The sequence below is a fragment of the Camponotus floridanus genome, unplaced genomic scaffold, assembly GCF_003227725.1.
Source record: "Camponotus floridanus strain SB8 unplaced genomic scaffold, Cflo_v7.5 scaffold56, whole genome shotgun sequence".
NCBI lineage: Eukaryota > Metazoa > Arthropoda > Insecta > Hymenoptera > Formicidae > Camponotus > Camponotus floridanus.
The window spans coordinates 626,698-651,694 of NW_020229725.1; the positions used below are offsets into that span (position 1 = coordinate 626,698).

The window sequence follows — 24,997 nt, forward strand, 5'->3', positions numbered from 1 at the left end:
TATATATTTCTTTTATTCATTTATTGGACGTTTCAATATTTTACAAAAATATAAACTTATAAATATAGAAAACTGTAAGAAAATTTCTTTTGTAAACGGGTAAATATTCTGAAAAAATACTTATATGATAAAAATGTATTAATATGAAAAAATTATATCATTTATTTCGATACGCTATGTATTTTATGTCCTTCACTTTTGAAATACTAATTTCTCATTGGCTTTTCCATCACATATTACTTTCATTGACGCTTAATCTATTATTGATATATTAATACTACAGATAATATTTGAAATTGATTAATGCAAATTGCTTATATGACGGACTTGTGAGAAATATCAATGAAACATATAATACTTGGAGAGTAAAAAATATTTGCATCGCGATTTGATAAAATGCACTCGGATATCAGCATGATACTTTAAATTAAGGTCGAACTTGACTGATCATTATTTATTCAGCCTCAAGGACGTCAACAGTTGCAGAACCGGTGATGTCGACTAATTCCTTGGAGGTGAAAGTAGCAATTATTTTCTGCTCTCCAGGTTTTTGCGGTACAAGCTGATGTTCTACGTAAACGTCCTCTTCAGGTTCAACATCTCTGAAGGCTAGAGTCTTGTTCCTGGAGAGACCAGGTCCGGCATAATTAAACTGGCAGTTGGTCAAACTTCTCTTCAATGGATTTTTAAAGTTTAGTATGATGGTTGATGGTTGTCCGACAACTGGTTCACCTTCGATCTATGATATTGCAGAGACGATTTATAAGCGAAAAGTTTTTAGATAATTTGTACGCATGAATATTTTTGAATGTATAAAATGCAGAAGATAAATGATTATCTTTTTGAAAATAATATAATTGAATCTAATTAATATATGTTACATCAAATTAAGAGATATACATATTCAAAGAGTAGAATTTAAAAATAGTATTTAAAAAAAATGCTTTCTCAAAAGTAAAAAAATTATGAAATTATAGAAGTGCAAATCAAATAGAACTTATAATTAGATATAGTTACAGATAATTAATAAATTTAATAATATGTAACGATAATATTTCACAATATTCAAATATTTAAAAATTGATAAATATTTTAAAAATCACAATAGGAAAGACATTAATAAAAAGATATAGTTGAAAATTTTTTTAAAAATTTCGAGTATGATTCTGTATTTCTGATTGTACCTTGACATTGATATTCGGCTTTAAGACCTGAAAATCATCCTCGTCCGCCCAGGTTTGCCGAGTTTCCTTGACTGTAGCGATGCAATACAGCTTCATGATGCAGTACTCCACCAATTTGTCTAAGTAATCGTTCACCGTCACCGAAAGTCTTAACTGTTCAACTGTAATGGATTTAAACGCAAGAATTACAGAATTCTGATATTATCGCAAACGCGCAGTTCAATCAAGTTAATTATTGTAAAAAGATAACAACGTAATAAAAGCTATTAGATTTTTTTCTTATTCGCTGATTGAATGCTTATTGAACCTTTATTATCTAAGAATTCCAATGACAAGTTAGACAAGCTCATTAATTATTTCTCTCGATAATGCGGAGACACTAGTTTTCATATCGATAAAATAATAAATGATATAAATTTAATGATTTTGTTTATATATTTTAGATACATTTATAATTACCTTGCTTCATTAAAAATTCTATCTTGCTCTTGCAATCAAATGAGTTAACAAACATTATTTATTTAATTTAATTATTTAGTCTCGCTTAAATGTGTCGTAATTTTTCAGAGAGCTTTGATTACTTACTACTCAAGGACCATCGCCTTGACAAATCAATGTTTTTATGTCCATCTTAACGTTGACGCAATCTTCGAGCAACGTCAATTGCCTTTTGCCGCGAGCGTTTAGGAAAAAAAAACATGGAAAAAATATCTCACCGGCGTTCGGTTGAAGCGCAAAGTCGCCGGACGCTCTCTTCACAAGATTCGCTTTAACTCCGGTATAGTAAACGCTGCCGGCAGATAGGATGGCCTGGATAGTACGTGCCTCATTGGACTTGTTTTTTATGTTCACGGTTACAGCAAATGGCTCGCCGATGTTGACGCGTTCGAGCTCGACGAGATCGAACTCGACGTCTTCCTTGCCCGGCGATGGCAGCGAGTAGAACCTCTTCGCCATCTCGGTGCTGCGCACCGCCCTGTACAAGGTCAATCTCTCAACTTCGGTACCTAAAAAGTAGGGGAAAATTAGAATGATATATCATAATCGACTATCCAAAAAATGAGGTCCAGATTTGACGGGAAGTTTTTAAGATAGAGCGCTCTTTGGTAAAATTGCAGCAAGCTATGCGAGATTTATTTCTATCCAACAAGTCTTGCTATGCAACAAAGTTTTCCTTCCACATTAAAATAGAGAATAATATGTCAGATGCTGAAGATATATGTAAGGTAATTTATTTGCGTTTCATTTACCTTCCTTGGCCTTGTAGATCGACGTTATGTCCTGTCTGTCTTTGTCTCCATTGGGATCAAAAATCCACGGCGCCTTCGTCAGGATCATTCGGCCGATGCTGCAAAAATAATTTATATTGGTATTTACGAAAATAAATGTAGCAAAATAACGTGACATAAAATTTTATTCTTATTTGTATTAAGATCAGTTGTTGTTGCTGCTTCAAGAAGAAAAAGGTACGCGGATAATTTAGAAAATTATTAAAATGACATTATATTATTAATTAATATTATAGACATGAAAAAATGTTCTTTTTAATATAATTCGTAAAATAAAATAAAATAAAATAAAATGTTCTTTTTAATATATAAAATGTACTTTTTACCGAAAACTCTTACGAGAGATGAGATACGCGCAAGAAGAAGATAACAAATGATTAATTATACAAATGTTTATGACAATTGAGTCTGTCATTTATGTTTGCGTTTCGCATTAACATTTAGTGTCGAAATTCGTAGAAATGCTTCAGCATTACAAAAATTATGCAAATCACGAATAAACAGTTTATGACGCATCGAAGAATGCATTGTAATTGCGAATTGCAGGATCCACAAATAGCACAAGGCTTGCATTTCCGTTTTCATCATTGACATTTGTCTCTACCTTCTTCTGACTCGTTTTTCTATATTTCACGTGTCGGATTGTCATAGTTATTTATGTCCGTGCGCGAGACGAATTTGTCTGTGTCGTGGTTCATTAACGAATGCATTATCGATGAATGAAATCATCGCAAGAGAATATCGTATGGAATATAAAAAGGTATTCTTTGAAACACACTCGACGTTAATTATTCTACGTGTGAATTTGACAATCAAACAACGATTGTCTTCAGGAAACATCGATCAAATAATTTCTCTTATTCCTTCTCATAAAATTCAACGATGATAAATTCAATAAAATAAAAATAATTATCATAAATTAATTTGCAACTTCTAAACTTAATTTGCTAAATTTTAATACATGATTTATTTCTTGATATAATATTTTTTCTTACGCTCAATATAACTTTTTTATTATATAATATTAATGTGATCAATAAAAAAATCTGTTCTCTGAATGTATTCGGTTCTTCCTACATTTCTCTTGTTCTACATTTTTATATTCATAAGGGATTTAATTTCTAGTACAATTTTTTAATCTTACAAAATGTACGATCCAAAAACATTACTTTTAATAATGGTAAATATAATATTACCGTATACTCACTGATATTTATTGCAATCGATCTTGGAGTATCCCAGATCGCTCTCCGGATCTTCCTTCCATCTCATCAGATCCGCGTTCACGGATGCTACCATAAAGGTCACATCATAGTTATAACCCACGGCGCCTTCCTTGATAGCCTCCACCGACGCTGGTCCGCATTGATAAAAGTTGTCCGATTGTTCCTGCGGAGTGGCATCGATGGCCTGCCAGCCTCCGTAACCCTTGGGTAGATCTGGTCTCGCCATCCATACGTCGTTCCATACATGATAGTTCCAAATGGAATCCTCGCCCACCGGGTTGTTGGGATCGTACTCGAGTTCCTCGTTATTCAGATCATAATAACGATCTACCGACAATGAAGCGTTGGCGTCGTGAGCCGACACCAAGTTGGACACCACTCGCGACGGGATCCCCAGGGCGCGACACACCGTGGTCACGACACCGGCAAAGACCCAACATTGACCGTATTTGACCTCACTGCCGGTCTCCCAGAATTGCTCTAGGATAGGCACGCTTCCGGTCCAGGCAGCCGGCGCGGTACCATCTTCGTACTGACCGTCCCAGCGACCGGTTATTACACCCTTATCGTCGTTGGAATTTATCTAAAAGCAATAGAAGAAGGAAATTTATTAATTACATATAAATTGTGTAATTATTGATTTTTAAATCTAATTGAAATAAAAGAAGGAATATTGTAGAGGAAATGTGTATTGCATGTGTAAAAAAATAAAATGCATAGATATGCGTAAACTTTTCACCGTTTCTCTTTTTTTTAATATTGTAATACATACATACACACAATATAGTTAATAAATTTTCAAATATTTTCCGATTATAATTAAAATTAGAATTTTATTTTTGATTATTGAAATTAAAATTTCCGATTATAATTAAAATTTTCAAATATTTTCCGATTATAATTAAAATCCAATATAATTTAAACGAATTAACGTATTGATATGTCAACAAATTGATATTTATGTCAACGTTAAAAGAGATTTGTAAGACTAAATAAAAGCATGTCTTACGATTCTGGAGATTGCTCGAGTCATCCTGACCGGGTCGCCTCTGGAAATCGCCTTAATACCGGATCTCTCTAGCAACAGCTGACAAGCTGGAAGTATGCATGCATCAAACTGCCCAAAAACCCATTCTCTGCCGCGAGAACTACCCCATGGACCTACCCATATCTTCCCGACGTCGTTGAGGATGTATTCATCGAGCAATTGCTCGTCTTCCATAAACACCAAATCCTCTGTAATAATTATATTTAGAAAGATAAAAACATTAATTATTAAATTTTCCAAAATTCTATGAATTAAAATATTGATGATATTAACTTGTTAAATTTGTTTAATATTTAATGCTGATAATTCCATGACTATTATCTTTTTTAAAATTGTCTTCTCTTTATCTTCTTATATCTGTATTCTTATATTTTATATCTAACAAGATTTCTTCATTTAAAAAATATTGATAAAACGTCTCTTCCGTAGTCCTCAGACATTGATTGCATTTTTAATCGCGTACCTTTCATCCATGGATTGAACAATAGATAGATATCCTTGTCATAACTATAAGTATTCGGCGCTTTCTTTCTGCCCAGGGTGTTGGTTTCTACGTTCAATTGCCATACTCCGATGGGACTATCGATCGGGCTCCTGACCTCGACGGAAAGATCCATCCCATGAGAGCTGATCAATCGTACCCCCCAAGCTTCCAGATCAGTCACGAAGGCATCATTGTTGGTCACCGTGTTCACCCCCCTGGTACCTCTTAATACGTTTGGATTCGGACCGAAACTGAAGAGTAGCCGGACGATGTCGGTCTCATCTACGTATTCGCGGTTAAATCTCAGAGCCATATTAAAGGGCTGTCCGCGTCGGAGGACCGGGATCGCCGGATCCTGATGAACCATCTCAAAGTTGAAAGTGTGATGGGCTTCAGCATTCTCCTTCTCATACAAGTGCACTGTATCCACCACAAGCGGTTCCTCGAATGACATCTAGAGAAACCAGGAAGTCTTATAAAGTCTTATTCTTGAGAAAAAAAATATTAAAAATAGTAAAATCTCTTTTCTTTTCAGAATTTTTTAAAAAATTGTTCTTTCATTTGTAAATTAAAAAATCTTCAAATTTAATTAAAATATATTATAAATAATTTATAAATAATTTAATTTATATTATAAATAATTTAATATTTTTAATAACACATCTATAGTACAAATATATTTAGAAGATATAAAAAAATATATACAAAGAAAAAAATGCTCTCTTAAAGAAGTTAATTAAAGATACAGATTTTATATGGAAGTAAAGCACACTGTAAAAAATTTTTGTGTAAATTTACAATTATTATAGTGGGTAATATTAAGATCAAATCTATTAAAGGTCTATATTTACATACATTAGTAAATTTACATTTCATAGATAAAATTATTATCTTAAATGGTAAGTAAGCATCTTGTACTAATAAATTTACATGTTAGAAGTAGATTTCTAGAAATGTTTATGTAATAATACATTTTGTATATGTATTTATACAATTTCACATATTAAATTTAATTTAAAATTACATACATAATTAGTGTAACAATTACGCTATTTATAACGAAAATATATAAATTGATGTACTTTTACAAAAATTAGTTATTTTACTCTTTGTTGTGTAAATATTCGTTTATTAAGTGTAATTTTTAAATTTTATATAAATGTTACAAAAAATTGTACATTTACATAAAATCCAAAAATTATACTTTTAACTTAATAATTTCTCATCAAATATAAACGAATATTTACACAATAAAGAGTAAAAAAACTAATTTTTGTAAAAGTACATGAATTTATATATTTCCGTTATAAATAGCGTAATTGTTACACTGATTATATGTGTAATTTGACATACTTTTTTTACAGTGCATAATGCGATCGATGCATCGGTCGTAGTTGTGCAATATTCCTGCTTTTATAGCAAGGCTATACTTAAATACCAAGGCACATTCTCAAACCGCATGAGTAGCCGGAATCATCCAACTTTGATTCATCCGGGACGCATTGCGTAAAGGTCCGGCAAAAATCCCGCACGATGACATCCCGTAAAGGGATTCGATCACGACAAGCGACCTCGATCTCGCTGATTCACGCGATCTGGCCTCTCCACAGGTGAAACGCGGGATTCCACATTACAGTGTAATAATATGTGTTGCGACTCATGTATTGTATATTCCTATTCGACGAGTTCTCTTGTATATTATTATATCTCAATTGCAGAAACGAAACCGGTATTCTAGGATAAAATCTCCCTCATTTGAATAAATCATGTTACATAAGATACGTGCTTTTCATGTTTCTTCATTTTGTTTGAAAATGATTATTTACTTTGTAATCTTAACAAATCTTGCTCTTTCTTAGCGGATCCTACCTTGATTATTTAAAGCAGTATTACAAATAAATGTTATAAATGATCAACATAGGCTCAAAAAAATAAACAGCAGATTTCAAATGCAATGAATAAAGAAAAATATATTAAGGATACTAAAATTTGGATTACTTGGATTTTTTATATTTTTCAAACAATATATAAAAACCAAGAATTAAATAATCCAAGCAAAACAAAGATATTTATCAGAGAAAATTAATTCGAAATAATCTAACAAAAAAATGAAACTTGATATATTTTTCTTAATAACTGAAAATGTATAATCGTATGAATACATGAGCAATTTTTTTTATACATTTACTAATTAGTGGAACAAATAAAAAAGAAAGTAATAAACAGCTATAAAATATAATCTATAAATGTTATAAAATTATTAAAAAGACTATTAAAAAAGAGAAATGTGAAAATACTTACCATTTTTAAATTTATTATATATTATAACAATTAATTTTACACAGATTTTATTTTTTTATTTTTTTTTTCAAGAAATGATTTCTTTTTCTACGTAGAAAAAAATCAATTGTCTTATTATACAAAAAATAAAATTTAAACTAACCTTATATTAAAAATCAATGATACAATACGAAGGGAATATCCACGATCAACGATCGATTTAGAATTTACACCACAAACTGACGTCTGCAAAACGCATCCTGCTTCTTATATGAGCTTCCTACGATGTAATCGCAGAATCCCCACTACACGATAACCTTTGGAAATAGCCTTTAGATTTCCAAGTGACTGAGTCGACGATACGAGCCGAAAAACATTATATGTAAATCTGTGTGAGTGTAAACGAAAACTTGATTAACACATTCCTGATATATATTTATTAATACTAAATATTTATCTATCGAAAGTATTCATTGAATATATAAGTGATTTTCTCAAAGATACGAAAATTATATATTAACGCTATAATTTTCACAAATTACTTCGATTAAATTTCGTGAATATGCAAGAACATATATTTTATAAATTTACTTTCTTTATTTTCTTAACATAAACATAATTTTAAACTTAAAGAAAAGATATATGTGTAGAAAAATTATTTTTTTAAATCGTTTCATAAATTTTCGATTCAAACTTAGATTTATATAAAAATATAAAGTTTTTTTGCTGATATTATTTTTATAAATGTAATTTATAAGAAAACTATGATTAAGTAACATGTGAAATTTAATATAATATAATATAAAAAAGCTAAGATTAATTGTTTATTCCTTTAATAATTTAATTCGTCAGTTATCTTCCTTTCTCGACACCATTTTTTTCTATACTTTACTAAGTCTTTATAAAGTGGAAGATTATAAATATTACATTAAAATAAAACTAAATAAAAATTATTACTTGGAGTTTTATCGACCCTAAAATGCGCAAAAGAAAATAAGGTCAAAATTATTCTTGCGAGATAAAATTAATTGGAGGACTCTGTATCTTATCAAACTACAATGCAGTGGTAATTAACTTGATAAACCACAGGTTCTCGGATAGTGAATGTTGCGGTCAATGTTTACCGATTATTCGCCGACAACGAGAAATGCATGGAAGGAAACAGGGTTAATTGGACTGGTATGGGCGAGGTGGTGGTCTGTTCGTACACGACGATTTGACGTTTTCACAAATTTATTTGCGTTCTGTGTATCGAGCTACACAAATTACGTAGTAAATTATTGGTCTGTAGTTTTTGGATTCCCTCTCGCCATCCGCGAGTCATCGCGTGCGCGCAACAATTGCGAGATCTTCAGTAATTGCGGGCACGAATCTCTTTCTTTTTCTCTTTTTCTCTACAGCCGCGCAATTTTATCTTTAACAAATTTCCATCTGCGCGCTTCGAATATTGCATTAAAGGCCTTTCGCACGATACAATCTTTTAGTTAGCAGTTTTTAAATAAATTGCTACCTCTTTGATTCCATTCTTTGTATTCTCAATATCATTTCTTTATATAAATTCATTTTAAAAAAATAAACATGTATATAAAGAACTTAATATTTATTTTAATATATTAAGAAAATGAATTTGACATTTGTATTTTACATCAATATTTTTTATAAATATTTTCAAGAGGATATAAAATTATTATATGTGTGGGAAAATTGCAACTGTAAGCTTTTAAAAATATAAATTAATGTACATTATATTATAGATGTAGAGCAATTCCTCATATTTTTTAGCTGCCTGTTATTAGATAGTCATTCTAAATTGCAAATTTATCATCTAACTTTGCAAATGAAAACTATATCGGGTGAGACCTTTAATAATTTAATTCGATACACGAAGCACGCATCTTTAGTATTAATCTCGCCGCGCATACACACACCTGTATATCCTTAAATAAACGGATTTTGCGTGTTGAGCACCCATCTAAAATGTCTAAAAACATTACGATAAGGCAAGTAGCAGTCATATATAAACAAGAACGAGGGATAAGTGTACTACCGACTACGCAATACAATTAACTAACGCAACACTCGCTTCGGATAATTTCCGGATCGGGGATTCATCGCGTCTTTCGCATTTTTCAATCATCACAACTCTCATACTTCACCGCGGCTTCTACGAATTGCGTTGTTCGTACGGAAAAAATTTCCTTCTTGCCGCGATTCATAATATAATATCGAATCATCAAATTGCAATTATTTGCAAAAAATTAACATAATTATGAGTAAAGAAAAAACTCTTTTAAAAACTAAATAAGAAAAAAAAATAAAGTAAATTTATGAAATTAAACATATGTGCTATCTGAAATCAAAATCCAATTTAAAATTATATACTTGTAATTTTACATAATAAACTTCCTATAAATCTTTCCATCATTTTTACACTCTTTTGTAAAAAGAAATAATATTTATAATTATATTATATATTAATATATTAAATAATATTTTTGACTAGAAATATGAAAAATATAAAATCGTATAAGAGATATGATTTGTGTATAAAAAAAAAAACAATTATTTGGCTTACAAAATATTGACATGAGTAGATAATCGTTTTGAAAAAAATTTAATTTTCTACGAATAATCACAAATCGATGATCGATATCTTGTAAATAATACCATTCCATTGTGTGAAAAACATTTCTTATAATTCGTTACAACTTTTCTCTAGGTAGCAGGTTTTTTTAAACATCAATTTCCTAATGTGGCGGAAAAGCTGTACGAGCGCACGACAATCAACAGGGACAAGCGCATTTTCATTAAGGATTTTTCGCTCAATTTCTACCAAATCTTTTGGCACAGGACTTGGCTCGCTTCGCGTTTATTGGCTATGATCCTCGCAAACATTTCGACATTCTTTCCAAATTCTCTTTCAAAATTGATAGCCGTTAATGATTTCCAGTACAAATTTGCTCCAGTAAATCCGGTTCTTTGCTGTATAAAAAATAAATATAATAAAAATTACAAGTTTTATTTTATTCCCATTTTTCCTTTTTTTTAATTGAACTTTTTAATTAAACTCTTTTCAAATATTGCACTTTATCTTCATTAACTTCGTCAAAAATAAAAAAAAAATAATATCTAAACTTTTTTTTAAACTTCACTTTAATAATGTTAATTATAAATATTTATAACGGACAGATTTTTTTCTTAAACTTAAATTTATTTTTCCTTAAAATAATTTTAGGCTTCAAAGATTACGATCAAAGAAACAGCATATCATTGTTGACTCGTCTTAATTTTCTTTCTTGTTATCGTTTCTTGCTAACTTTTTCGTAAACGATTAATCAGCTTCATCTTATCATTTAAATGATAAAACAAATCGCAAAATCGATCTACGTCGTCCAAATATATGTGCGATATGGATCGAAAGATTAAAAATTCCAAGTATTTATACGAGTGTGTTGCAGAGATGTAGGGCTTGTAAAATATCGTTTAAAGATTTTCCGGCAAAGCGATTCACAAGTCTGCTTCTCGTGCGTGTAGTCGCATTTTTTTGGCGTATATATCAAAGCACTTCCGCCTTCTTCTAATGAGTCTTTAATAATGACATATATGAGTCATACATCTCTTTTTATGATCAAACGTTAGTTGTAAGTCGCATCAACGGAATATTCATTCCGTACAAAGTCAAGTTGTACACATTTCCAATCTAGACATGCGAAAGGAATATTGCTTGCCCCGTCCTATGTCTTCGTGAAAAAAAAAATAAATAAGTTCTGAATTAAATGGTGTCGTGTCACCTCGTTTCTTGCGCAAGTTACAATAAAATATTCCATGTAAATCAATCGATAAAATAAAAATCTAACGATAATGGTAATGTTAAATAAAAGATCGAAACTTAAAGTAATACCGAAATACCGTTTGTATATCCCATTTATATAATTAACGAAACAATGCATCAATGTATTATAGAAGACACTTAAGAGTTTAATTTCTTCCAAACTCTACTTTTCTCTTTCTTTTTACATTTTTATAAATATAGCTAATTAATGTAACAGCACTTCTCTTAGATCCCATATTCAGCTCGAAGAGAGCACGGTTGCGCTTATCAATGCTTTTCTTTCTTCGCAGGAAGATCTTCGAATGATCCTCTTAACGCATCGCATATTTTTCTCGAATAAATCGCATTTTCTGTACACATATGTACTTGTATGTATTTCTTCTTATATATAAATGTAACATTCTTTTCTTTTTAAAGAATTAAGCGCAACCGTGCTAATACAAGCACGCATTCACGATCCTATTATCACAGTCAAAAAAACTTCCACCCTCTCTCCCATATTATAATATAACGTCTCTTCTCTTTTTTTTCAAACATTCCTTCCATTTTCGAAAAGTGCAACGATTTCGAGACTTGTTCGAGCAAATGAAATATTTCGCGAGCATCTTTGCGCGCGAGCCGTTTATCTCGAAGATGCGACAAGAGGCTAACGCGACGAATTTAATTCATCTATGCCCGGAAATGCCTCATAATATAAAACTACATATGCGAAAAATCAAATAAAAATATAATATTTCTACTATATAGTATAATAATTTGTAAAACAGATTTTTCTTAAAAACATACATTGTTAAAATTATAATATTTCAACTTTAAATTGATCGAATAGAGAATTTAAAAAAACATGTTTAATTGCACATTATAATGATATCGTATCTTATAATCGATATTAACTTATATATAAATTTATATATATATATATATATATTTAATATCGATACAACTCTTTCTCTGCTTCTATCTTAAATATTATATAATATTAAAAATAAATATAACTTATATGTGCAATGAATTTTTGACAGCCAGTTGAGCATAAATGAATTAAGTGAAATATTGCATAGATGACGTCATATATTTCGACAAAACTCTCAAAATTTGACGCGAATTTTGGAGCCACTTTCGATACAGACGACTCGCGCGATCGCCTCAAATTCAGAAGGTAGATATAACGCTATCGTTACTTCCAGAAATAATCGAAAATATGTAATAATAACAGTCGCACGAATTCTCTCGTATCTCCAGATTCATCCAAACTACGCAATTTAACCCTTTCAGTACCGAGTTAGATATAAGGGCATTATATCATCCTCTTCCTTAATTCTATTCAATTTTACAATCAATCTTGTTTAATTCTCTGACCATCGTTAAGTAAACATTCATTCTCGCAAGTCGTGGTATATAAATATGCAAATACTAATATTTAGGCAAGAGTTTTCGTTTCATTTCCCTCTCTCATTTAAATTCATCAAAAATCCAATTCTGATCTGTAATTTATTACAAATTAGTTTAATTTACACGCTACGGTCTGCAAAGACATCGAGAATCACTTAAACGAGATGATATACAAACATCAAAAGTTATTTTAAAATTATTAGTGTGGATAATTCTGAGGCAAGCCACACTTCTCTCTTTAATAGGACAAAGTTCTTATAAAAACGGACTCACTTAACAATAATAGAGAAATCTAGAATAAATATATATATATTTTTTTCTTTTCTTTTTAACAATCCAATCGTCAAATCTTCAAACTTTTAAGAAAGTCGCATTATATTATTCTCTTTTCCAATGATTTCAATATTTACATTTGTAATTCTGTTGTTTGACATGGAACTTATATATTGTATCTCCATCAATAGCGTACTTACGAAATCTTACTGAACAATAAAAGAGAAAATTATAAAGTTGAAGTTACTTTTTACAAAGCCGAGATTCCAAAATGGACATGGCAAGAGAAAGAGAGAAAGAGAGAGAGAGAGAGAATAGAATACATTTCTTAAAAACTTTTTATCATAATTAAATGCAGGTTTAAGGCAGGTACTGAAAGAGCTAACGGCGAAAAGGAAAGCGAGCTCCTCTATTATACTATCTCGCTCGATACTCATCGAAGTATCGCACGGCGCGCGCATCAAACGCGTTATATCAAGATAAGATTATCCAATTATGATGCTATATAATAGTGTTTTAATATATTTATATATATATGTATATAGCAGCGGTGAAATAGAGTAGTGCCCGACTAGCTCAAAATTACATAAGTAACGAACAAGTAATCGCGAAATATGCACTGTTATTAATCTATATATATATATATATATATATCTGTATGTATAGATACTTCATATATATATGTATATAACTATATATATACTATGTATATATACATATACCACTTTGTTCATTTTGCTTCTTTTGTCGTACCCCGGGGCTTAGGTACACACGTGACTAGTTTAAAAAGAACGGAGAAAAAAAAAGAAGAAGAAGAAAAGCGGAAACCCCTTTTCGCTCGCCGCGCGTACTTACCCTATCCTCATCACTTTCTATGTTCTGAGGTATATTTATGTATATGTGTGTACGCGTGAACATGCGCGTGTATCTGTAGTCGAAGCAGCCTACGATCTGCAAGCGCTCGAATCCTCTCCATTTTAAAGTTCACTCTCGAATCTGCTCGCGTTCGGGATTCACCCCGAGGTCTCTCGTTTTACGAGACGGCTGCCTCTTCTCTAAACTCCCTCGCAAAGTCTAGATACTAAAAGTGACGACAATAACGACGCTTATTTGAGGGGAACGATCGCGCATGATCTCGGGAAAAGGATCGCCGTCGCGATCGCCGAGAATTAACGCGGCGATAACGAAGACAAAACGAAAACGACGTCGACGTCATCGTTTATGAGACGACGCCGCGTACACTGGCGAGACGACGGAGCCTCGTGCCGTTTTTTAGCTGAATTATATCGAGCCTCACAGTCAAAGGCTAACTCGGTGCGTCTTCCGGTTCGACTACGCCACCAGCCGGCCCCGTCTCGCTACCACCTTGGCTCATCGTCACGAATTGTTGCGATAGTGTCTGCAGACTCTGCCGCACCTGCAAACATACATGAATATATTTCCCTATGTTTTATGGACATGGATAGTCACTTAGATCGATCGATCGTTAAAAGCTTCACTCCTTCCCGCTCTGATCCTCTTCACAAGTTATCTTTGTGAGACGCGATAAAATTTGAACATCTGGCAAACACATGTAATAAAGTGATTCATGTATTTTTTATATTTTACAAAAAAAAAATATAAATTAGAAAATAAAATAGAAGAGAATTAATAAAACTGTGTCTAGTTTGTTTCTTTTCTTACATCCATAATTATTTTTAAAACGATAAAAATCTTAAACGTAGCGATTATTTAAAGAGATTCAAATGGACCTTAGATCATTTAATGCGAATTTGTATTTTATTATTCTTCCCAGAAAATATAATCATTGATACACGTGAGCAGGATAATATTTTACCTTCACAATTTGATCCAAATTCGTGTTAAGGTAATGCAATAGTCGATCTTGCGTGAAACGTTCTGGCGAGACGAAAGGATGGTTTAGATAAGCGGTATGCAGCTTATCGATACGCATCATCATTAGAGCCGCCGATACGTAGAGAACTGCTAAGAGAGCCATTAGTATCGCTATCACCATGCCGGGTTTCACACCATTGGCAAAGAGAAATTGCAATCTGCCGGATCTAGCGGGCACCAGTGTCTTCGTTAATACCACTGTTTCAAATCTGCGGAAAGACAAACGAAATGACTATCAATCGCAAGAGAATAACTTTAATACATCATATAATCACAAGTGCTGGATAACTTGTAAGAAAAAAACTTGGCAAAAAACATGCAAGATTTTAATTTATTACAAAAGACAGAAATATACTTTATATTTTTCATTTCCCACTATCACATATACTTTTATTTTTTTCAAGTTTGACTTATCTCAATTAAGTTTAATTAAATAATTAATTAAATTCTTTTAATTAAATTTAGTTAAATTAAATTAAAATAATTTAAATTTAATTAATGTATTGCATTCAATTAGACTTAATAAAATTATTTTAATTACTTATGCACAGATGAAAAGGAAAGGGAAAGAGAGAAACTTACCTGGCAGGTGGTAAACTCGGCCTGTTGAGTACCACGGGCGCGATCTCGGTGTTGTCGACGCAGGTAATCGGTCTGGAAGAGGTCGTCGCCGTGGCATCGGTGCCACTTTCAGATGCGCTAGATTCATGCGACGACTCCACGATGTTCTCCTCGCTGACGAGCATCGCTTCCGGCGCTATTAATTTGGTGTCGTTGTCAGGCAAGACGGCGTCCGGTATCGTGCGCGGCTCCAACGCCGCGTCCCATACCTGCTTCATCAGCTTGTAGGTCGAGTCGCGCGACAGCAACGAGCAAAAGACATGCCGCTCTTCCTCGGTGGCCACCGCCACCGCATTCGGTATAATACGAGCGGTTTTCTCCTTGCTGATCTTCAGCACAGACGCAGTCGGTATCAGCAGCTTCGTCACGTAACCGAACACATTGCTGTAGAAGGCGAAGTAGTTGGGCGTAATGTACAGGTGACCCTGCAGCAGGATGTCGCCCACCAGCGCGCAGCTGTAATAATTGAGCACGTGCTCGTCCTCTGCTACCTGGAAACAAGATTTCCAAGGCTACGTTAGATCAGCATTGCTCTTACATTAAGATTACATCAAGATGAGGGCGAGCCCCTAAGTCCCTGGTCCTGTAATCAGCCTTAATTTTTCTCCTAGGAGTACTTTAAATTCTAAATATGCTCTAAAGACCGTCGAAGTTCACTCTCGTGCGACGAACGTCTTCTAAAGGCACACTTGATCTCGAGTTGACATGCGATACTTTGTTTGTCAAACAATATGAATGTGTGTATCATTTGTGTAACGCTTCTATTCATCAATAATTCTACGCGGCTCATATACAGTGTGGCAAATGCTGTACACTGTTATAAATTTTTTTACCTGACAGGAAAATCGGTTATACACAGAGAAAAATATTCTACTGCCAAGGAAAGCGATTACTCGGTTTATTTTTCTTTTTTTTTAAGTAATAGTTTTCTTCAACAAAGAATATATTCTTGATAATAATCTTAAAATATACTCATCACAAGTGTTAGCAAATCTTATTATCATGTACTCAAAAGAAGAATTTATTTTTTCTTCAAGAATATTGTAAAGTTGTATCAAAGAAAAATCGAACTTACTTTACGTCAATGTAGTAAGCAAACGAAATTTTTTTGTTTTAATTTAATATGCTTGACTAAAATAGACTGCACTTACTAAAATTCAGAATATACACAGAAAAAAAGGACATTCTTATTTTGAAAATATATTTAGTTTTAACATGGAAATCTTGAAATGAGATTATATTGCGTTAATTAAAGAAAAATATAATTGCTTGAATAATTACTTATTTGAATGAACCCATTTTATATAGTTCAATCAAGAAAAATATATTCTTATGATTTATGATTTAATTTTCTTGAATAGAAAAGAAACAATGTTAGATAGAAAATAACATTTTTAAATCAAAGATTATAATTTTCTTAAAGTAGAATTAAATAATTATATATTCTTGAGATGACAATTATAATATTAAAATAAGACTATAATATTGTTGAAATTTAAAATTATTAAATTCTTCTAAGAAGATTATAAATTGTTGTGTATATACGAAACAATGAACGCGTTAATTTAAGTATATAAATTTTGATTCGACAGTTATTTTTTCTGTGTATTCAATTAAATTTAACGCTTGTGGTAAATTTATGATATACTTAAAATAAATAATAATATTTATTTGAATACATTTTTCTCTGTGTACTCACTGAATCATGAATTCTGATACTTGGCAATAATTTATGCCATTACATTTATGCCATGCATGTACATTCCGTCGTATCTAAACATCTGGTCTTTTGCTTCTCTGCAGTTCACCGACAGATAAGAGAAAATATTTTTATAGTGTATACAGACGAGGCGTGCACTGACGTACGCGTTTACATCCCTACATCTTGAGAATATTACATATCTATCGGATAGAAAAGAAGCAAATAATATAATAGATCTAGATTAAATAAATTAAATTATTTGTTGCCAAAGAACATTTATAAAATATCTTCTCGTCTTTCTTCTCATGTTTTAAACAATCATTGTTTTGAGAAAATAAATACGTCGATATTAAATATACATCTCTGCATCTTTAAATCGTCAAAAATACAAAACTAAACTATGTAGTGATTTATATGCATATTATACACAAGATATTCCGAGTTACGATAAAAATTCTCACGAGAGCGTCGCCCGTTTTACGACTACAATAATGTGCCTTATGTAACGATAAGAGAAGGAGAGGAAAAGACAGAACGATAAAAATATTTATTTTACCTGAGCGAAATGCCTGTGAAACTTCTTCTGTCTCGCACTGCTAGTGGACGTCGGCGACGACCTCGACGAAGATCTGCTGCTAACCTTTGCTGGAGTCTGTGCGCCGCCAGCTGCCATCGATGGTGTACTCCTACTCAACGGTTTCGAAAGGTGACTGAAAAGAAAAGAGAGAGCGAAAATATAAGACTCCCACTTATAAATATTAAATATTATAGGGTAAAATATTCACTTGATAATTATTAATAAAATATTACAGTATATATTAAAATTATCTTAAATATGCAATAAAAATTCCTGTTTATTTAAAAAAGACAATTTAAGCAAGGATGTTATGGCTAATTCGAGCTTTTAAATACATGTATTAAATAGATGTAAATAATAAATTGAGAATTGAGATTGATTTAGAAAAATCAATATTTATTTTAAAATAATCAAATATTTATTGAATTACAAATTTAGAGAAAAAATTAATATCTGAATTATTCGAAATAAAAATTGTATTAATATCAACGTGTGATAATAAAATTTCTTTTATGTTTAACAATCATAATTATAAAAATATTTTTCCTACTTGCGATTATAAAAGATAATTAATAAAACAAAAAAAAAATATATATATATATATATATATATATACTGCATCTAAATAAATGAATAAGTAAATAAAATATATTTTATAAGAAAATATATTTTATAATATATTTTATAATATATTTTATAATATATTTTAAAATATATTTTATAAGAAAAAATTTATCTTTAAATATATATTCTTATAAAAGATAAAGAAGTTATTGAATCACAATTTGTTAAATGAAATAAAATCCTTATAATCCTGAAGTGTCAGTTAAAAAATGCTTTTTATCGACACTCCTATATTTCACTTTGTCATCATATACTTATTGTTAGAGAATATCTTTCTGTCTTGATATTATCAGGTAAGAAGACGCCCTGAAAAGGATATTCTGCTTACTTGCTTAAATTTTATATTCATATCGTAATTAACTAGAAACTACTTTCTACAGCGTATCCGGACGTGAATTTAAAATCAAGAAAGAAGTTCAAAGATCATTGATTCTTTTCTTTTAACGCCAAAGGGTCATGATGATAATGGGTTGATGGTTACACAAGAGTTATTTTTCTTGTCAAATCATCTTATATAGTCAAATCATCTTATATATAGTTGAACTTAACAATCTTCTTGTATCACATATATTAACATATATTAATATATTACATAATATACTTTTGTTCAAGTGCTGCCACTGTATTCGTATAATATACACAGAAGGCTTTAAGATTAAAAGATATCTTTTCTCGATGATATTTAAATATGGTAATTAATTCCGATAAACTTTCATGGCTCATGATATCTCGCTTTTAGATTAATCTGCAGTGAACTTTTTTGTTTATTTAATTAAAAAAGTATTGAGATATTTTGCATTCCGAAATATATGTCATGATAAATAGAAATTTTGATTTTAACTTTTATTTGAAAAAATAATATCAAGAAAGTGGATTTTTATCATTTATATTATTTCTATATCTTATCGCGCGATTCGTCCAAAGTTTAAAAAATTGAGAGAACTGGCTGGTCCGCACATCTTATCCATATGTCTGCATTTTTAAAAATCAATAATTAATGAGATACTAACAAACTAACAAACTTATATAACATTATTTATATAAACACAAGAACTGACTTGTCGGATTTGTCCTGTTCAGGGACTGCCTTGTTTTTCTTGCCCATAATAGAGATACTCCATAAATCATTGCCCCATATGTCCACGCGTGTTCCGTGGCCCATCTTTGCATCTTTCCTTGCTCTCCTTCTTTCAACTTTGCGTCTTAAAACTCGAGGCAATCTCATATAAACTAGACTTCTGTTTGCAGTGATCCACAATTGATACCAAAAATCACTATCATTTGATAGTGATTTGATATAGATTTACACGTTAAATAGTGATAAAACCCACGTATCGTAGAAAAATACGAAAGCCTTCATTTCTGAAAATTTCGACACAATATTTTGCAAAACAGCATAAATAAATGCTTTCACCAGATATTCCTTATAATTGCTTTGTACGAGAGAATTATTTTTAAGACAATTATTTTTTAAACAAACACAATATTTTAAATAAACACAAATATTATACTTCATTTAAATCATCAAAATTTCCTCTGAGCATTAAACGAAAAAACAACTGAACACATTTATCAAATAAACTGTATCAATATTTAATATAATTGTCTATTTATTTTCTACAAATTCATTTAATCAAAATTATTTAATGAAAAAAAATAATAATTTAATTAATTTAAAATAAGCAAAAACGTTTGTAATAATTAAATTTGTACCTTTATAATAATTGCGAAAATGTAGATATTACTCGTGAAAACTCGAATACACCTCGAGTACAGAGAATATCTATAAGTATATAACACGAATGTTAGAAATATATAAATGAGTAATAAGTATACATTTATTATATATCCTTTGATTCCTCTCTTGTTATTAGATTTTTTTGTATAATTAGAATAATAGATTGCAGAAACGAAATAATCAATCTCAATCCGAATCACTGACCATGTTCATCTTTCCTTCATGCTTGAAGGCGACCGCTCGATGTGCGACGTAACGCGTGACTGATGCAAGTAGAACCGCGCTGGGAGTTTAACAATCCCTATCAGCTCTCGACGTCGATGATAATGCGTGAGAGACTGTCTGGAGCGTTCGTTGAGCCATCGCAAAAAAAAAAATTGCGCGGCGATAAAATGGCGGATGCAAACGTAAGTCCGATAGTGATACGTGACAAGATCAGAAAAAATTGGCGGACGGAGAAGAGGACGAGGAGGTCCGATAAGAGGCGCGAAAAGGTCTTATTCGGCTCGTGACATCATAATAGAGTTGCAAGACGCAAACCTTGTAATTCGATATAATCTCGCCGAGATGTTTAAACGTGATAGAAACGTAAAAACGAGAAAGGAAACAATGTTGAATGCTTCCTTTTTCCGGTATATTTTTAATATTTATATTGTGTCGATAAAGGCTGTGACGTGCGCTATATTTTGCACATCTATAGACGCATATCTCTTTCTTATTTTTGGATTATCTTTCATCATACAGTCTTTGTATGTCATTGTATATAACGATTATAATTTCTATCGGGCAGCTATTACAACTGACCTCCAAATTTTTCTTTTTTAATACAACAGCATTTCCATAGCATGCATATGAATGACGTATAAAAGTTTACACATAATAGAGACTGGACAGATTAGCATTAATGAAGACTTAGTATAAAAAAATTATGCATATTTATCGAGTAATATTGGTTTTTGTCTCTCGTGACAAGATGTCTGCAGAAAAATTACAGTTAAAAAAAATGCGTAGATTCCTTTAATTAAAAAATTCTGTGGAAGACTGTAAACATTAAAAAAAATTGCATAAATAAATCGCCTTCAACAAGGTCAACCGTAATAATTAATACGTAAGAAGTTTTTTTTGAAAGATTTTATTTAAAAAAGAATTTTCTTTTTAATGAAAGTTTTTTCTTTTAATGAAAGTAAAGTTTTTTATTTCACGAAAAAAAGATCATTTTAATTTTATGTAAGAAACACCGCGTCATACTGTCAGGAAATTGAGAGATAATTTTGTATCGAGCCAGCTTAATCACAAAAGGCAATTTAACGCAGATAATACCTGCGACGTCATGTTTTGTATCGTAATAACCGTTTATGGACGGCATGCATGGCTATTGTAAGAATGGCCGCAAAACATTCCCACACGATTGAACTGTTTCAAAACACAATTCTATTCTCGACATGATTTAGCGTTATAAATGCCGTCGAGTTACGCGATATTTAACGCTAAACATGCGATAAAAATTTCAATTTACATCGCAATATCGCCTGATTCGATACGCAAAATTATAATTTCGAGAATACTTTATCTACAAGAATCAATGGGCACTATCCTTTGTGTATGATAAAAATTTACAAAGTAACGCAATCAATGTTGCAATCGTGAATATGTGAAAAAAATATGATTCATAAATTGTGTATCATTTTTCAAATATACATTTGATTCATCAACTAAAATTAATATATATAAAATCTAATCTAATATCAATAGATCATTCGTGTATATAAATAAAATTCTGACGTAGAGAAAAGAGGAAATAGGAAAGAAGAAAGAGAAAAAACAATACCAATTTATAAATTTAGTTCAATATATTGCATTTGAGATTAAAGGAATAAAAATATCATATTTTATATTTTTATAAGAAAATACATCGTCGAACGTTTGTCCAACAGAACTTATGTAAAAATTATCCTGCAACAAATTAATTAATTGCAGAAACGCTGTTAAAATTTCCACTAATTTTGATTATCATATAATTATTTCCCAAATAGGTATTTTCTGCTCAAGTCTCACCGACCAGAAAAAGTTGTCTGACCTAACATTCCGTACACATGTGCCGTTATAATATTTGAACACCGTAAATAACTGTCAGGAAGCATCCGATAGATGCTTAGGATACGGACTAGTTAATGTGATACAGTTATACCGTACAAAAACATGTTACCAGAGAAATAAAAAGAAAGAGAGAGGGGAGAGAAAGAGAGGGAAAGACAAGTTAATTATAATGTCTTATCACGAAAACATATAACGTCTTATTTTTCATCATAATCACTTTTTTCCCTCCCTGTTTACGCTCTTCTGCAATGTGTGTGCAGGTGCGACATTATCATTATCAGAGATGCCTCATCGATAATTTTCGAGAACCGATAGCTTATGTACAACTGTCTATTCCGCGAAAATAGATATTCAACATTGATAATATTATTAAAAGCGAGCATGTGCGCAAAGCTATTCATCACTGTCTGTGTCATAAAAAGAATATCGAAAACGTCAAAAGAAGAGATTCTTTATATCGTGCAGATAAAATTATGTAACATTATGCGTCGTATAATTTCTAAATAAAAATCGAATGAAAAACAAACATTTAATTAAGCAGCACATTCGAGTTCACGCATATTATATCGCAACATCCTGTTTACAACATTTTGCTTAAAACTAACATCTCGACTTGCGTATCTCCATTCTTACTTTTAATGTATTTTCGCGACTTGTCTATAACATAAATCGATAATACAACATTGACGTTGGCATTCATTATCTTCCATTTCGATGAAATGACAAGATAATGGGTTCTAGTATTAGATTTGCGATTACATAAAATTCGTATATATACACAAGCGGGACCTCACCTGTCGTTACATCGCAAGGCCGCGTGGCTGGGGCTCCTCGGAGGCTGAGGATAGCTGGCGCCTGCAACGGTGAGCTGGGACCCGCTGATCGATTGCTGGCCCGCGGCCTGTGGCGCGTCAAGGACAGCTTGCGAGGGTGTGCTGGGTGCCGACCGCGCGCCTATGGACCCCGCAGACCTGCCAACAAGACGTCAAATGGGACTTGAGACTAATGTGAAGAGAATTGGAGCGGATGATCTTAGAAGACCGCTTTTATTACACTTTTTATCCAACATATTTTTTACCCTAAATATCCTAGAAATAGAGAATTATTGTACTTATCTCTAGTTTGTATAATGTTAAAACAAAAAAATATATTAATAAATAAAATAATATATTAAAAAAAACATTAATAACTAAAAAAACATATTAATAACTAAAAACATATATTAATTACTAAATGCGTCGATTTTATAGCCTGATAAGTGTCACTGATATTTCATCGAAAAATAATTCATCTGATATAGATATTTCTCTGATAAATGAATATGACAATCAAGAATACTAAGAATCGACTAGAAACAATGTTGTTCCAATATTTTTTGGTTTCTTTTTATTTCTAAAGCATACGATATAAAAGGATAAAATGATCTTTGCAGCAAATTAATAAATCAATTTTTGTAACTTATCTAGAAATGATGTAATAAAAATAATTTTTTTGTTAATCGAAAATTGCCAATTTTTTTAATATCCAAATAACAGATTTTTTATTACAGCAATGTATCGCCAATTACAATTATTTACTAAACATGAGTGATTTTTTTTCTGCGATATCGCAAGTGCAATTTTGGGATTTTAAGTAATCTTTTAATTGAAAAGTTTCCGATTAATTCCTAACGTGGATAAAATAGGCATAACTTTGTATTTTCGTAAAAAATTATCATCCTTGTACAATCAAGCAAGATGTTAAAAGTCACGTACCTTGCCCTGGGAAGTGGGCGAGAAGAAAAACAAAGCTCGATCAACGCTTGCGTCTCGAGCTCCATCATTGTTTTCATTTCACGAAAGACAATATTATTATTATTATTGTTTTCAGGATAAGGTATCTCTTCTGAATTTTCCTCGAGAATGCTGATGTACCGAAATAGCTTCAACGGCAATTGCCAACCGGTCGACAATCGACGTGAGCTCGGATCGATCCGCTGGTTATCGATCAAAAGTCGACAGATGTCCAAGCGATTCTCGGTAAAAAATTACCCTCGTTATCAAAAGTCACGCGATTATCAACGCGATGATTCACCAATAATTGAGCACGACATATCTGCACGATGACCACATTCGAACGACAATTGCTAAACGCGATGGATTGTGCACACGTAACACAAAGTCTACCTATTCTTGAGCAACTTACTTTATCTGCTTTTATTCGGCTTTCATTTGGATTAAATGACAGAAGGCGGAAATGGAGGATGAAGGGAATAATAAAGGATGACAGATAATAGAGATAGCATACAAAAAAGCTAACAAATGAAAAGAAAAAAAAGAATAGCAGCAATTATAGTTGCTGCTAAAGTTTAGGTGTTGATCGCCAGCCAACTTCTGCGGAAACGAGAAGGGAAAAGGGAGACAAAGACGGGCAAACTAACGAGATCGAGGCAGGACAGAGAAGCGAGGTGAGGAGAAAAAGAAGCTATCGAGATGAGGTAAAGCCGAACGAAGCGAAAAAAAAGTGCAGTGCGATGACTAACGAACCAGTTTCGGTCTCTCTTCGCGGCGCGAGAATAACCACACCTCAGCTCATCGGGTTCAACGAGCCAGGTTGCCTTTAACAAACGGCGGTCTGTCGATGACCGCGACGATGCACAATGAGCACGCACGAAGGATCACGATCGGTCCTCTCGCCGACAGAGAGGTGCGAAACGACACGATCGCGAAAAGAGCGAGACAATTCAATAATAACC

General features: G+C 31.9%; 2 protein-coding genes and 1 long non-coding RNA gene across 6 annotated transcripts in view; all 3 read right to left on the reverse strand.

Moving 5' to 3' along the window:
• Positions 1 to 142: 142 nt before the first annotated feature.
• On the reverse strand, positions 143 to 7,773 carry LOC105257485 (hemocyte protein-glutamine gamma-glutamyltransferase). Its single transcript, XM_011268130.3, has 8 exons — positions 7,675 to 7,773; positions 5,211 to 5,685; positions 4,709 to 4,935; positions 3,681 to 4,282; positions 2,435 to 2,532; positions 1,901 to 2,191; positions 1,185 to 1,345; positions 143 to 739 (listed from the first exon to the last, which is right to left on the reverse strand). Exons 2-8 carry the CDS (start codon positions 5,683 to 5,685, stop codon positions 455 to 457), a joined length of 2,139 nt encoding a protein of 712 aa, XP_011266432.1. The 5' UTR covers positions 7,675 to 7,773; the 3' UTR covers positions 143 to 454.
• Positions 7,774 to 12,287: 4,514 nt separating this feature from the next.
• Positions 12,288 to 24,997, reverse strand: part of LOC105257484 (cyclic GMP-binding protein C) — a 60,508-nt gene continuing 47,798 nt past the window's right edge. For 3 of the 4 annotated variants that reach the window (XM_025412775.1, XM_025412776.1, XM_025412778.1), the window contains 5 exons: positions 23,058 to 23,234; positions 17,784 to 17,937; positions 15,487 to 16,016; positions 14,846 to 15,113; positions 12,288 to 14,425 (listed from right to left, as the gene is read on the reverse strand). In XM_025412775.1, coding sequence (XP_025268560.1) covers positions 14,315 to 14,425; positions 14,846 to 15,113; positions 15,487 to 16,016; positions 17,784 to 17,937; positions 23,058 to 23,234 — 1,240 coding nt within the window. In that variant the 3' untranslated portion in view covers positions 12,288 to 14,314. The remainder of the gene's footprint in view (positions 14,426 to 14,845; positions 15,114 to 15,486; positions 16,017 to 17,783; positions 17,938 to 23,057; positions 23,235 to 24,997) is intronic. The other variant, XM_025412777.1, reaches the window with a different exon arrangement.
• Positions 19,298 to 20,481, reverse strand: LOC112639305. Its single transcript, XR_003123423.1, has 4 exons — positions 20,371 to 20,481; positions 20,142 to 20,211; positions 19,487 to 19,790; positions 19,298 to 19,400 (listed from the first exon to the last, which is right to left on the reverse strand). It is a non-coding gene; the product is annotated as an uncharacterized LOC112639305 (long non-coding RNA).

What these genes read in the sequence shown, in the direction of transcription:
- LOC105257485 (XM_011268130.3), bottom strand. Translation starts at nt 5,685, where the DNA reads ATGTCATTCGAGGAACCGCTTGTGGTGGATACAGTGCACTTGTATGAG. An exon ending in GTTCAATCCATGGATGAAAG is followed by an intron (nt 4,936 to 5,210) that starts GTACGCGATTAA and finishes TAATTATTACAG; the next exon opens with AGGATTTGGTGTTTATGGAA. An exon ending in CTCGAGCAATCTCCAGAATC is followed by an intron (nt 4,283 to 4,708) that starts GTAAGACATGCT and finishes TATTGCTTTTAG; the next exon opens with ATAAATTCCAACGACGATAA.